Raw genomic sequence first — 15,577 nt, 5'->3', positions numbered from 1 at the left:
ACAGAAATGGACTTTATAGTGAGTTTATTAGCATGACAGTTAATTATAAAACCTTTTACTTCTAAAGGTTGACAAAGAAAATTTATTGCAGCTCCATTTTCTATGAGATAAGACCTTGATCAACAGTTAAGAAGCCAATGTCAGACTTTAAATAAGAGACAGGATTGGTAGATGTTATATAGCTAGCACCAACCTTTAACAAGGAAAACCTATCTAGTTTCCCACTTAGAGTCTGGCTCTAAATGCTTTAATTTATTCATTTAATCATTCTTCAAATCATCAAACATTTATCAAATTTGTCACTATTTGACAAGTTCTGTGCCAGGGCTTTCTGATGGATTATCAGGTACAATATTCTTGAAGAGTTCCTATCAATACAATGATGATAGCTTTTTAACTACATAGGCTAACAAAAGATTTTTCATGCTTTATGAATTCATGAATGTTAAAGTCTTAAAATGCTATAAAAATTAAGCCACATTAGTTATATATTTAACAAATGTATTGGAAAAGATAAAATTAGATTTTCTTGGGAAATCAGGCTATATGGTTAACACAAAACAGGAGTAGTTTTTATTGAAGGTTGCTCTAAGGAATATAGCAAGGATGTCCTGGTTATTTTCCATTTGCTCCTCCAGATCCATTTTTCATCCCATTTACCTTGCTCTATACTGAAGACTGACCTCCACAGACTTTATCTATTATCTAAGCCCTATAGCTTCTGGTTGAATTTGGCCAATGGGAGGTACCAACAGAAGTCTGGAAATTGGGGGAGAAGAGGACAAGTGTTTATTCCCCAGTCCCCTCCTGGGCCACTTTTGGCAGTAGCTGCATTTCTCTATTTATAGTCAGAACGTTTGTCAGACATCGCCTTCTAAACTGTAGCTCTCCAAAGTTCCTTTCCGCTGCTCCTCCAGGTTTCAGTCTTCTCCTTGTTACCAGTTAAGTGCTTTACCATTGCTAGTCGGTTCCCTTAACCCTTCCCACATCTCTGTAAATCATCCTTTTATTAAGCTCTTTTACCCTCATTGGTGTGCCATCTTTAGTGTTACAGGAAGAGACTATCAATCAGCCAGTATCTAAGACTGCCTGCTGGGCTGGCACTGTTAAGACATATAATACATGATCCTGCTCCAGAGAGACTTATAGTCCAGTGAAGGAGATAAAACCAACACATGTGAAGCAATTAGGAATCACTACGCATTGGTATCTAATGAGAGACATTTGGTTTTTTGCCACTCAGCACTCACTCTTTTGATAACCATACCCTGTTTTCCTCTATTACTCTCAGTCAATGTCTTTTAGGAAGACTGGACTCCACTCTTAACAATAGGAGTAATCATTCTTCTGGTCACATGTCCTTATCAAAACCAATAAGATATAAGGAGATTATTGCTGGCACTTCTGGGAAAAAGGCATGTACTCTTCCACTGAGATTGCTAACAGTAAGGATTATGTGAACTGGAGCTGCCAGGAGCCACCATATGGAGCCTGAGAATGAAGCCAACACAGAAGACAGAGCCAAGAGATGAAATGAAATAGAATTCTAATGACATTGCTTAAGCCCTTGGATCAAGCTATGCCTTAAGCTAAATATATCACTAGTTCCTTAGCTATGTGAGCTGATAGCCAATATATTCTTTTTTGTATAAGTCAGTTTGTGTTTTTTGTCACCTGCAACTAAAATAGCTCTAACAATTCACAAATTGGTACCAGAAGTAGGGATTAGTAAGTGAAAGATCTTAGAATGTTGAATCAGTTTATTCATACGAGGCCTCATCTATATTGGGCTGGGAATTCAATAGCAAATAGTACATTAAAGTGGCACCTGTTGTACATGAGAATTCAAAACATGTGTCTATCAAGTATGAAATGTAGAAAATGTTACTAAAAGGTCAGATACCAGAGCACACCAACCATTACATGTTGGCATGTTGGCTTTCAGTTAGGTCCTATAAGAAAGACTCAAGTTTAGGATTGAACTTGATTTATCTAAGCCCAAAAGGGAAAAATACTGCTTTATTATAAGTGACCATTGTTGCTAAAGGCTGCAATCAGATATGACAGAAATTCCAACAATCTGGAGCCATTAGAGTTGGAAAAGCCCCAAGAGAATTTTAATGCCAATGAAGGCAAGAAATGGAAAAGACTGGCACTTGGGAGAAGTCTGAACACACGCAAGCCTCTGTCAAGCAATTCCTACCTGCTTAGACAGGTAATAATTATCCCATGCTACTCCCTCCAGCTCCACTATGCCCATGTCCCCCCTTGCAGAACTAGTGGCTATTGTTTCTTTTTTCTTCTTCTTCTTTTTTTTTTTTTCCTGTAGCAATTGTTTCAAATTATTCTCAGGCAGAAACCAAAATGGAGGCCACTAAGTGAAGAATATACCACGGTGTATTATGGAAAGATTAAAATATCCGTATTGGGATCTAGATGCAAAGACTGCAGCTTAAGATAACATCTAGCTTTGGAGGTTTTCTTCCCCATGATATTGGCCAGGGGCAAATAGACTGGAAGCTTAGTAAGAAGGAAAGAAAATTGTGGCACCTAGCTGGCTCAGTCTGTAGAGCATGTGACTCTTGGTCTCAGGGTCACGAGTTCAAACCCCACACTGGGCATAGAGCCTATTAAAAAAAAAAAAAAGTAAATTGTATGGTGAGAGAAATCCTAAGTCTGGAGAATAAAGGCTAGTTATTAAGCTTAGCACTAAGTGTTGTAACACATAGTGCAGAAGTTTGTTTGGTGTAACACCATCAATGTTTATTTTTTCACTTTTGTAAAGTCCATTATCGGTATTCCTGATTAGCAAGTGGCCTTCTACGAGGTCATTCAGCTACCCAGACTCCTTCTATGTCATGGCTCTCTTATGACTATTTTCTAGGATCTTAGAGTCCTTTCAGTGCAGCTAGAGGAAGAAAAAGAAACCACGGAAGACATATCTAGTTCTTAACCACATGGGCAAGAAGTGATTCACATCACTTCCACTCATATTCCAAAGGAGGTAATTAGTTGTATGACTTTACCAAGATTAATAGGAGAAGCTGGAAAATGTATTCCCTGCCTATGCAGCTACTTCCTAGCAACAATTCTACGTAACAGAAGAGTATCACAGCTATTTGGTAGTAAAAGCTAATTATCTCTGAAATACCGTTTTTTGTTGTTGTTGTTTTTCAGTCACCACTATATCAGGAAAGAGAATGTTGAAGAGGCATGGTCCCTAGAAAGCTTATACTCTCACTGTCCATTAGAGATATGGCATGGAGGAACAATGGATGAGAGATTCTCCAATAGTTGAACATATGGCAGCCAGATGTGTTGATCAAAGAACTTTCTCCTCTCTAATGGAGGAAGCCCTTGGTGTTTCTGTCCAGCATGATATATGCTATGAATTAAAGACCACTATGTGTTTGCCTTTATTTTTCCAAATATGAGTTTTCGTTACAGTTGTTCTTTTCTTTTTCTGTCATTATGTATTAAGCATTTTGTAACTAATTTTTTTTGTAGTTAATTTTATCTTGTAGCTTTAGGTTACTAGACCTTGAGGAACTATATTGTTGTATAATAGAGAAACATACTTACTACCCTGCTGTTCTGGACTTGGGAGTTATCTTCAGGAACTACGAGAATTTGGATCCTCTCTCTTTGGAGAGGAAGTGAGCATATTTTTGGTGGTAAATAATATTATTGCATTGAATAGGCATAAACATTTTGAAGGTATATGTAGTGGAAGAATGTTTGAAAAGAATCAAGAGAAGAACAGGGGTGTGTGGTACGTCTGCTGTTCTCATTATCCAAGACATATCCACCCTTCCTCTGATAACAACACTCCTATTTTCCTAAAATCACCTTCTTGTGCTTCACGTGTTACTGATAGTCTCAACTTTTGGGATGGGCTTATCAATCAGTGCAGGCCAATCCCAGCATCTCTTTCTATGGCAACAGTGATTGGTTTAGGAATAGGCTCTTAACCTTTGCTAGTAGTGAGGATAATGTGACCATAGAGTTGCTGGTTGTTCATTTGTGGAACTGGAGAATGAAGCCAACAGCAGAGGAAAGAGCTAGTGTGTCAGGGAGAATCCAAATCTGGACAACATGATTTGAACCCTTTAGCCAAGCGACATCTAACAAAACTATCTTGAGCTATTCAGTTACGTGAGCCAACAAATTCCTGTTCTACTTAAGCCAATTTGAGTTGGATTTTATGTCATCTACAACCATACATCCTTACTGAATCAATACTAACTTGTGTGAGGGTAGATCCATAAACAAGACACATAGGAAAAGTTGGGGCACCTGGGTAGCTCAGTGGGTTAAGCCTCTGCCTTCCACTCAGGTCATGATCTCAGGGTCCTGGGATCGAGCCCCACAGCGGGCTCTGCTGAATGGGGAGCCTGCTTCCTCCTCTCTCTCTGTCTGCCTCTCTGCCTACTTGTGATCTCTGTCTGTCAAATAAATAAATAAATTAAAAAAAATCTAAAAAAAAAAAAAAAAGTAAATGAACATGAATATACTTGAGAGACAGACCTAACTAGAACTAAAGGAGTAGACCGATAAATGGTTCAAAGGTTGAGAGGGAACTAGATTGGGGCAAGAGCTTGACAATCAGTCAAAAGAACTTAAATTTGATGGAATAGAAAATATAGCCATGAAACTTGGAAGCACAAAGAGATGTACTAAAGTGAAGATTTAGAATGATTCATCTGATGGGATAGGTAGGAGCAGAGGAAGAAGTCAGAAAGACCATCTCTGTTTTCCTGCTCCTTGCATAGCATTCATGTTGGCCTCCTTCCTTCCCACTAATTCAAGTTCCCTAAATACACTCTGGCCTGAGAGCCTTTGTACTTGTTCTTTTCTCTGCCTGGAAAGTTCCTTCCCCCAGACATTTGCTTGGCTTTCTCTCTCATTTCACTCAGACTACAATTTGAACATGACTTCATCAAAGAGGCCTTTCCAGATCAATTTACCTAAGGTATTAAAAAAACCACACTACTCTTACCTGTATCTTTGTCCTTCTAATTTGTTTTGTCCTCGTGGCATTCATCGCTACATGACATTGTACTGTACATCTATTTGTTGTACATGTATTGTCTTAACTATAATGAGATTCCAGGAGAGCAGGGACTTGTTTTATTTACTGATGTAATCCTGGTAAGTACATCAGAGGATGGCACATAGAAAGCCCCCAATAAAAGCTTGTTTGAAGATGAATGAATGAGTTAAGTGCAGTAAATAAGGAGAAAAAAAAAAATCAGAAGAGGGATGAGTTGGTCACTTAAATTCCTAGCACATTCCTATCATTTCGGCCAAACACTCTGCTTAAGGCTCTCACTTCTGCTCCATCTCCCCCAAAGGAAAGACAATTTAGGGAAGTTCGCTACTGCTAAAGCAGATGCTTCCCTGGAGGATTCTGGTGAGAACGTTACTTTCTCCCGAGGTACCCCTGTTTACAAGAATTATCTCCGATCCCAGAGTTGGCAGGGCTCTTTCTCCATCTTAGCTCCAAGGAGAGCTCTGAGAGAAAAACGAGGTGGTGCTGGCTGAAAGACTCAAACGTTCCAAATTACGTCTCTTCCCGGAGATCAGCAACCAGGTGAATTTCAGAATGACGACAACTTGGAGGGGCAAGAGTCACGTGCCGGGTGGTTAGGGTACCAGGGTAATCTCCGTTGATCCTTCCTGACCACCCAGCTTTCTACGGCGGCCTGTACAGAAACAAGCACGCCAACACGTCAGGGCAGAGTAGTGCTTTCCCCAAGTTTCCTTCCCAAGCCGCTGCTCCCCGACCTCTCTTCTCCCCCAACCCCCCCCCCCCCCCCCCCGCAACCTGCAGGCTCAGCCTCCGATTTCCGCCGATCCCGGCTGGAGGGAGCCGGGAATCCAATTACTTTTCCCAAAGGAGCGCAATCCACTCCTCAGGCCGCCAAGAGAGGAGCAGGGGGTCGAGCAGCCGCAGAGCAGCCCCTCCCCCACCGCCGGGGCCTCCGGGCCCCGGCAGCCCCGGGCGGGGCGAGGCGAGCCGTGGAGGGGCGCGCAGCCCCGCCGTGGGGACTATTTGTCCTTCCGCGGGTCGCGCTGCGGCCCCGGCGCCGACGTCGACCGACCTGAGTGGCAGGAGATTAGCCAAGGGCTTCCCCCGCCGCGCGCCCCCGGCCAATCGGCGCCGCGCGGGCGGTGCTCGAGGGCCGCGCACACGCACATTCCAGGATCGGCGCCTCACGCGAACGGCCTCCACCCCGCGCACGCTCCTCGTCCTCCCCCGCCCTGTCGGCCGCACGCGCGCCCCTCCTCGGGGCCTTCTCCAGGTCCAGGCCTGGACCGCGTCTCCTGGGCCCCAGATGCTGCTCTCTAAAGTGAAAGTGAAATGAGGAAAGAAGACCAAGTGGTCTGTAGGGGAAGGGTAATTAGCATCTGTGTCAAGGTTTACACTCCTGCTCCGCCGTCCAGGCTTGCCTAACAGATGGAGGGAAGCTACAGAGACTCCCTGAGGAGGAAGAAAGAGGACATCCCTCCTGGTTCCTTAGAGAGTGGGTGGAGAACTCTTGAGTGTGGTCTAGTAAGAGGATCTTAAACTGGTGGATTTCTCACTGGGTTTTCTGCTGTGGCCAGAGCCCTCGACACAACCTTTCTCCATCGGGAAGAAAAAAAAAAAAAAGCAGCCCTTTCTCCTGCACACACTGTCAGACTTATGAGGCCACAACCGACATACTGCTTGGAGGAGAAAGTGCACTACTGTGTCTTGTTTTTCCTTTTGAATTCCGTCCTCCTGAGACCGTGGCTGACCCTTAGGCCCATGGCCGTCCTGAATGTGATTGACATGCGTGATTAGCAGGCTAGTGAGAGAGAACCAGGGAAATTGCTATCAAAACAATTACATACAGGGACGTCAGAACAATGGCTTGAGAGCCCCCAGGGACTTAGAGACCATCCTAGCTCTGCCACGGATGCCCTCTGGGACCGTGGCCAAGTCACATCATCTCTTTGTGTCTTCGTTTCCTCCTGGTAAGTTAAAACTATTCTTACTGCTGCCTGTCTCAAAGTATATTATAAAAAAAAAAAAAAAAACAAAAAAAAAACTTAGGTAACAGAGGTGGAAACATGGAAGTTTTCGTTTTGGGGGGAAGGTGTTGGTGGTGGTAGAAAGGCGTTTCTTGGGACACAAGATTCTGTAACAGGAAGCCATCTGACCTTCAGCCTACAAAGTGGTCATTTCAATTAAATTTAATACACATCTTTTGAGACCAACTCCGTAGCTGCAGAGTTCTGTGTTAGGTGCTAAGTGGTCTTCATAAGACTTATAATCTAGTAAAGCCATGCTAATTCCTGCATTCTCAGACCTTCTCCCTTGTCAGTGCCAGCTCCCATTCCTAAGTCTTGGCGGTTTTCATCCTCCACTTGTGTTCAAGGACCACAGAGCATTGCATGCTATAGGAACAGAATGATGCTGTGGTTGGGGCTCCTCATTTGAGTCTAAGATGTGGCTTGGGGTTCAGATATATCTGAATATGTCTGTGGAATGGACGGCCTCAAAAGCCCCTTTTGTGGAGTGGCTGAGGAACTTCCTGGGACAGACGTGTGCTTAGTGAAGAAGGAGCTGAACACAGTGAGCTCTAGGTAGGAAAGACTCAATATTGAAAAAAGGAGAGGTCCTTCTGCATCTAGTCTCCTGGCCTTCATCTGAGTCCAGTAGATGTGGGAAAGGGGAAAGAAGATGGAGAGAAGCTGTAGGTGAAAACTGAACTATCTGTTTCAAACTTTCAAGTCCCACATTTCGCATTCGGGTACATACTCTCCCCTTTACAAGAAAAGATGAAGCTATGGACAAAAATGCAAGCAACAGAAAACTTGACTAGTGGTGCCTTTTGAAAGAGAAGGAATTTATTATCTCATAAAATAAGAAGTTTGAAGGAAAGTTATTCCTATATTGATTAATTGAGTAACTCAATGTTGTTGTCGAGGACCAAAGGGGATTTCTTCTTTCTGCTCTGCCATTCTCAGATGTTACTCTCGGGCCATCTCCCTTCAAGGCTGCACCCTAGCTTCTGTGTTTTTGGCGTCAGATGCAGTAAGGGCATTGCCCAAAGAAGAGGAACATTGTCTCCCACCTGTTTCTGTCTTTCTCTGTCTGTCACTTTCTCACAATAAAAAAAGGATAACCCTAGTTCCTGGAGGCCCCTGGCAGAACTGAGTCCCATTGGGCAGGACCTAAACTAACTGCTTATAAAAAGGATGATGTCAAACATAATTTACATAATTTACCCCTCCTGCTGGGGAGAGAGAGAAATCACTTTCTGTGAGCACGTAGGAGGCTATCATCCTAACAACATCAAATTTTGCCATGGGAAAAAAAGAAGGAAAAGTGACTGTGGTTTAGGTCTGAGGAGTTGCTTCAACTTTCCTTTCCTCTACTTCAAAATGTTTCTGTGTCTACTCTCCTCCATCACTTCTAAGTTTTTCTATCTTACTTCATATTCCCTTTTTTTCCTCTCTCTCTCAATGGAGAGGTAACCCAGCTCCATTTCAGGATCTGGCCCTCCATTTCTCTACCTCCCTAGGACCTTGCTCTTGTCTTAGCCCTTCACAGTCGTCCCTAAGCCACATGCAGTTACCTGCAGGCATCCACCCAGCATTCCACTAGTGAGAGTTAGAGATATGAAGCTCCTTTTGTTGTGCCAGGAGGATCCAGATTGAAAGATGCAAGAACTTGTTCAGATCCTATTCAGTGGGGCTCGGGCCAAGGACAAGCTTCATTCATCTTCATCTATACGTAGGGCTTCTCTGCCTCAGCAATGTGGGAGTGCTACATGGTATCCTCAGTGACTTGGTTTTAGACTGCTTCCATTTTTACCTTCTCCCTCTCCACTAATAGAGTCTCCTGGAGTTTGGATCCCACTCTGTTTTTCTGAGTCACAACCTGGTGGAACATTGATATTGGCTTGGTTTGAACCTGAAACTTGTTCCATTTCTTCCCTATACTCATATTCTTTTTTTTTTCTTAACAAATTTTAAAATGTTGACTCTTTCAAGGACGGCAGTATGTGCTAAGGAGACATTGGCAAATAAGCTGGAATTCTCTGCCTTCAATGATTTTACATTCTGGTGGTGGAACTTTGTTTCTCCACAAGGTGTGGCATGAAATTCAAGGCTATCTCAGGAAACCTTCAAAGCAAAGTAGCCGAGTTGTTAACTCTCTGCAGCATAATCTATTTTTTAATTCTTCAAAAACAACTACCACTATTAGTGGAAATTATTTTGGTCTTTACACAGCTCATAACATCTTTTCACTGAGGCTATTGTTTCAGACAATTACACTTTCCAACAAGATAAACACCATGTAGGGCAATGCACTTGTGGTACAGTACATTTTATTAATAACATGTCTTGTCAGCTGAGCGGGCTAGGCTATGGATGGATGATTATAGCAAAAAATGGAACCTGTACCTGATATAAATTTATGTATCATCCGAATTGTTACTCTATCTCTGCTCGCAGTCAGGAACCTGCCAGATCTTATTCAACAGAATGGTTTGTAGATGCTTTGGCAGAAGATAAAAATATTTCCTATTAATCTGCCTGCCTTTGGCTATACCCACCTGAGGATATATAGTAAAATCAAATTTTAATTTTTTTAGCATTTTCATATTTCACCTAGGTTTGCCACTTTCATTTTTAGTAGAAAACAGGCTCTCCAAAGAATGCCTATACTATATTGAAATATAAAACTGCTTGTGTATTTTCAACTAATAGCACTTGTACTTCACATGGTTTCATGGGCACTCAGTGTCTAATTTATCTTGACAGAGTCTGAAGTAGAAGTAAACCAATTCAGACTGCAGGTCCTAAAATACAAGCCAGAGAGGGTGGATGTAGCAGAAGTGAAATGAGAGCATTTAAATGAAATATGAACTCTAGTCAATTTGAATGAATTCCCTTAACACCTCAGTCCAGAAAACCCCATAAGGGTTTTAATCTTCACTTGACTCATGATGAAGTGCATGACCCTAAACGAGTCAGTTAATTAATCTCAGTGTCTTGGTGTCCCCATTTTTACAACAGGGTTAATAAGGCAGGTAGTGCGCCTGTACTTGGAATTTGGGAGAAAATTATACTGTTTCTGAAATGTAGCTGATAATTATCAATCAATTATCAATGGGAATTTATTAAGCCCTGCATTTACCCAGCACTATAGAGAGAGAGACTAGCAAGCCTTAAACATAAATAAAATGATGAAGAAATTTGTGTTGCTTGAATGAATAAGAAAATGAATCAGTGAGCTACCTACTATGTGTCAGGTCCTCGGCTATGGAAGATCCAAGATGTATCCTTGCTTTTAAGAAACTTTCTAGTAAAATAAGTCATATATACAATGAAAGGTATTTAACACTTGAGGTATGAAATGCCCAGTAAATTTTATGGTCCATCATCCTCAAACTAGAACTCTCAGATTCTCAGCTTCACTATGGCTTCTTCCATAGAATTGACTGGCTTGAGAATGTGCATATAGTTTTTTTGTTTAAAGGTAATAGAGTATGTTTCATAAAAGACTTAAATATAGACATATGTTTCATTAGAATAATATTCTGCAAGGAAGTGGAATTGAAGTATAAATTCAAGGGGAAAATATATAAAACTATTAAAGATTAAGAACTATTTATAAAATTCTCAAAATTTTTATTGAGGTACAACACTCATACAGTAAAATGCACAAACCACCTCTTAAATTGTGATATAGGTGATTCCCCTTCCTACTATGATCTTTCTTAGTTAATCTCCTCCCCCCATCCCAGAGATAACCATTATTCTGACTTCTCATGCCATAGACTACTCTAGCCTGTTCTTGAAAGTTGTATAAAGTAAATTATACAGTATGCTGCCTTTTGTGCCAGGCTTCTTTTGTTCAACATTATGTCTGTATGACGCATCCATTGTTGCATACACCAGAGTCCATTCTTTTTAATTATTTCAAAATAGCTTTTCTCAAAGTGTGGTCTGAGAATCCTTGGGGGGGTGCCTGAGGATTTTCAGGGGGGGTCCATGAATCAAATTCTTTTCATAATAATTTAGGATTTTATTTATTTGTCTTTTTCAGTGCATTGATGTTTCAATATATGATGCAAAAGCAATGATGGTTAAAACTGCTGGCACTTTAGCATGAATTTTTTCCCTTGGGTCCATACTTTTTGTGTCCTCTCTGAAATATCTTTTGTCTACCTTCAGGACATGAATATTTTCTCTGATTTTTTTCCCAAAACTTTTATAATTTTAGATTTTACATTTAGGACTATGATCCAGTTCAAGTTAATTTATGCATATGGTGTGACTTTAGGATCAATAGTCCTTTTGTTTTCTTAATATGGATGTACAGTGTCCAATTGCTACAACAATACTTACTATAAAAACGACTCCTTCTTCATGGAATCACATTGGCACTTTTGTCAAGCTGACTGTATATTTATTCTATTTCTAGACTTTGTATTCAGTTTCATTGACCTATATATATATCTGTTAACAGTTTGAGGAGAATTGTTCTGTTAATATTGAATCTTCTGATCCATGAACATGGTATATTTCTCTATTTATTTAGGTATTCTTTAATTTCTTTCAACAGTCTTTTGTACTTTCTAATATAAATATCTTTTGTTATATTTATTCATAATTTTTAAAAATTTTTGTTTATTTACCTATTGTAAACAGAGTGGAGTTTTGAATTGCGTTTTACAATAGTTTGCTGTTAGTATATAGAGATATATGTTTAATGCTTGCTTTAAACAGGTTCTTATATATGAACCCTGTATTCTGAGACCTTTCTAAGTTTACTTATGGGCTCTAGTAATTGTTTTCTAGATTCATTAGGTTTTTACATTAATAATCAAGTAATTTGCATATAGGGACAATATTAGTTCTTCCTTTTTTATCATAGTGACATTTATTTCCTTTTCTTTTTCCTCTCAGTGACCAGGACTTCTAGTACAATGTTAAATACATGTAATAATAATGGCATGTTTGCTTTATTCCCATTGTAGGGGAAACCGTCTTTTATTGCTAATTACGCTGTAGTTTTATAAATCCCTTTATTCATTTGAGGAAGTTCCCTGCTATTTCTGGTTTGCTGAAAGTTTTTTTTATCAGGGATGAATGTTGGATTGTGTCAAATGCATTTTCTTTATCTATTGAAATTAGCATATTGTTTTTTTCTTTTAGTGAATTACATAGTTACAGTGAATTACATTGGTTGGTTTTAAATTCTTAAACTAATCTTTCATTTCTGGGATAAATTCTACTGAGTCCTGAAGTGTTAATCTTTTTATATATGGTCCATTTGATTTGCTAGTGTTCTGTTAAGGATTTTGTCTCTATCACCATGAAGGATATTGGTCTGTAATTTTTTTTTTAATATCATCTTTGTCAGGTTTTGATATTCAGCTTATGTTGGTGTTTTAGTTTCCTAGGGCTGCTATGACAAAATACCATGGACTGGGCTTAAACAACAGAATTTATTTTCTCATAGTTCTGGAGGCTTGAAGTTCAAGATCAAGTTGTTGACAGGTTTGGTTTCTCCTAAGACCCCTCTCCTTGGCTTATAGATGGCAGTCTTCTCACTGTGTCTTCACATGGCCTTTCTCTTTAAAACCACATGTCCCTGTTGTCTCTTCCTCCTCTTATAGGGATGCTAGTCAAATTAGATTATGACCCTACTCTAAGCATATTGTTTTAATTTACTCACCATAATAAAGATTTTACTTCCAAATGTGGTTATATTCTGAAATAGGAAGAGTTGGGACTTCAACATATGAGTTTTCAGGGAGGTGGGACACAATTCAGCCAATAACTGTTAGCCTTATAAAATGAGTTGGAGAGTGTTCTTTCCTCCACTGTTTTCTGAAAATCATTTGTGTAATTTCAGTGTTTTTATCAGTGAAACTATCTGACCCTGGAGTTTTCTTTGGGGGAAGGTTTTTTATGACAGTTCAATTTGTTTATTGGATGTAGGACTATTTAGATTTTCTGCTTTCCCTTGTGCCTATTTTGGTACATGGTAAATTTCAAAAAATTTGTTTTTTTCATCTATGGTGTTGAATTTGTTGTCATAATATTGTTTGTAGTGTTGTGTTATTATTCTTCTAATGCCTGTAGGATCTCTGTTGACAGCTAATTTGTCTTAAGCCCTTGTTTTAAACAGTCATACTCATTTTAAAGAACTCAAGAGGAAAAGAATTCAAAAGTTATTTGTTTATTCTAGATGCTTGGCTTTACCACGTAAAGCTTAAAATTAGCTTATCGGGGGCGCCTGGGTGGCTCAGTAGGTTGAAGCCTATGACTTCGGCTCTGGTCATGATCCCAGGGTCTTGGGATCAAGCCCCACATGGGGCTCTCTGCTTAGTGGGAAGCCTGCCTCCTCCTCTCTCTCTCTCTGCCTACTTGTGATCTCTGTCTGTCAAATAAATAAATAAAATCTTAAGATTAGCTTATCAATTTCTACAAAAAGACTGGGATTTTGATTTGTTTGGAGAAAATTGCCATCTTAACAAAATTAGATCTTTAGATTCATGAACATGGTTTATGTTTATTTGTATCTTTTTACATTTCTCTCAATTTATATGTTTTAAATTTCTCTCATGAGTATATCGTGGTTTTCAGGATACAAATATTACACAAATTTTGTTGGAATTATTCCTCAGTATTTTCTATTTTTTAAAAATTTTATTGTTTACATTTCAATTTCCAGTTGTTGGTTGCATATATTTTTATATTGATATTATATCCTGTGAATTTGTTAAACCATTTTTAATTCTAGCAGCTTTTTTGTTATTTTTGATATTTATATACAAATGATATATAAATACATATATAATTATGTCATCTATGAATAAAGACAGTTTTCTTTCTTTCTTTTCAATCTATGTGCTTTTTATATCCTTTTTTTTGTCTTATTGCACTGGCTAGATTCTTGAGGAAAATGTTGAGAAGAAGCAATAAAAGCAAATATCCTTGCCTTGTTGTCAGTCTTGGAAAGGAAGTAATTCAGTTTTTTGTCATTAGTTATGATATTACAAATACGTGTTTCATAGTCTTTTATTAGATTGAAGAAGTTTCCTTCCATTCATAGGTTGCTGAGACTAATACATGTCTTCTTAATGTTATATGTGATGAAATGGGAAGTACATATGAAGCACATCTGCATATAGGAGTATGATGATTGCCTCAAGAAAAAGCACTTGTGCAACTGAATTGTGAACTGAACTGGTTGTTTTTTTTCCTAGAACATCGTTTTTACTTGATAAAAAACAAGACAAACTATTACTCTGATTAAAGTATTTGGCAGATATTTTGTTAAGAAAAAAATGGAGTGAGCCTTTTACTTCAAGGCAAACAAATAACTTACTTGTTGGCATTGATAAAATTTGCATTTTTGAGCAAAAATAGAATCTTGGAAAATTTATATTCACTATTCTGGGCTTAACATCTTCCCAGTACTTCACAACTTTTCTATTGAGATTGGTGGTGATATTAACAAATGTGATTTTTCTGACATACAATGAAGTATGTCAGTATTTGGAAGATCTGCATATAATAGTGAATGAGTATTTTAAGAAACTATCACTTATCAAGTTTTGATGTAGTATTTTTTTTTTTTAAAGATTTTATTTATTTATTTGACAGAGAGAGATCACAAGTAGACAGAGAGGCAGGCAGAGAGAGAGAGAGGAGGAAGCAGGCTCCCTGCTGAGCAGAGAGCCCGATGCGGGACTCGATCCCAGGACCCTGAGATCATGACCTGAGCCGAAGGCAGCGGCTTAACCCACTGAGCCACCCAGGCGCCCTTGATGTAGTATTAAAGAAGACAATTCAAAATTTTCTGAGAAGACTATTAAAACAATCTTTCTCTTTTCCATTATATGTTTTTGTAAGGCCAGATTTTCTTCATATACCTTAACAAAAGAACACATTGTGACAGATTGAGATTGAAGCAGATATTAAAATATAATGTGTTCTATTAAACCTTACTATTAAAAAATTTGCTAATAATTAAAATAAGGCTACTACTTCTTACCAGTATTTTTATTTGGAAGATAATGTCATACATGAAAATAGGTACCTTAACATGTAATGGATTTATTATTTTTTAAAAAGATTTTATTTATTTATTTGACAAAAATCACAAGTAGGCAGAGAGGCAGGCAGAGGGAGAAGAGGAAGCAGGCACCCTGCAGAGCAGAGAGCCCGATCCCAGGACCCTGAGATCATGACCTGAGCCGAAGGCAGAGGCTTAACCCACTAAGCCACCCAGGGGCCCCCAAAATTTACCATTTTAACTATTTTTAGGTGTATAGGTAAGTGACCTTAAGTACATTCACATTGTTAAGCCATTGTCACCACCATTCTTCTCTATAACATTTTCTGTTCCCAAACTGTAACTGTTTATGCATTAAGCAATAACTCTGCCCTTCTTCCTAGCCCTTGGCAACCATCATTTTCTTTTCTGTCTCTATGAATTTAACTACTCTAGATACCTCCTATAAGTGAAATCATACAATATTTGTGTGTATGTGTATCTGGCTCCTTTCACATAACTTCT

General features: G+C 39.1%; 1 protein-coding gene across 1 annotated transcript; it reads right to left on the bottom strand.

Moving 5' to 3' along the window:
• Nucleotides 1-5,113: 5,113 nt before the first annotated feature.
• Nucleotides 5,114-8,963, bottom strand: LOC131999279 (uncharacterized). The gene is made up of 3 exons (XM_059372070.1): nt 8,849-8,963; nt 5,889-6,519; nt 5,114-5,705 (listed from the first exon to the last, which is right to left on the bottom strand). Exons 1-3 carry the CDS (start codon nt 8,961-8,963, stop codon nt 5,696-5,698), a joined length of 756 nt encoding a protein of 251 aa, XP_059228053.1. The 3' UTR covers nt 5,114-5,695.
• Nucleotides 8,964-15,577: the final 6,614 nt, after the last annotated feature.

Source organism: Mustela nigripes, chromosome 13 (genome assembly GCF_022355385.1).
Source record: "Mustela nigripes isolate SB6536 chromosome 13, MUSNIG.SB6536, whole genome shotgun sequence".
NCBI lineage: Eukaryota > Metazoa > Chordata > Mammalia > Carnivora > Mustelidae > Mustela > Mustela nigripes.
Note: the sequence above shows the minus strand (reverse complement) of the source record. Positions and strands in the feature narration are given on the sequence as shown.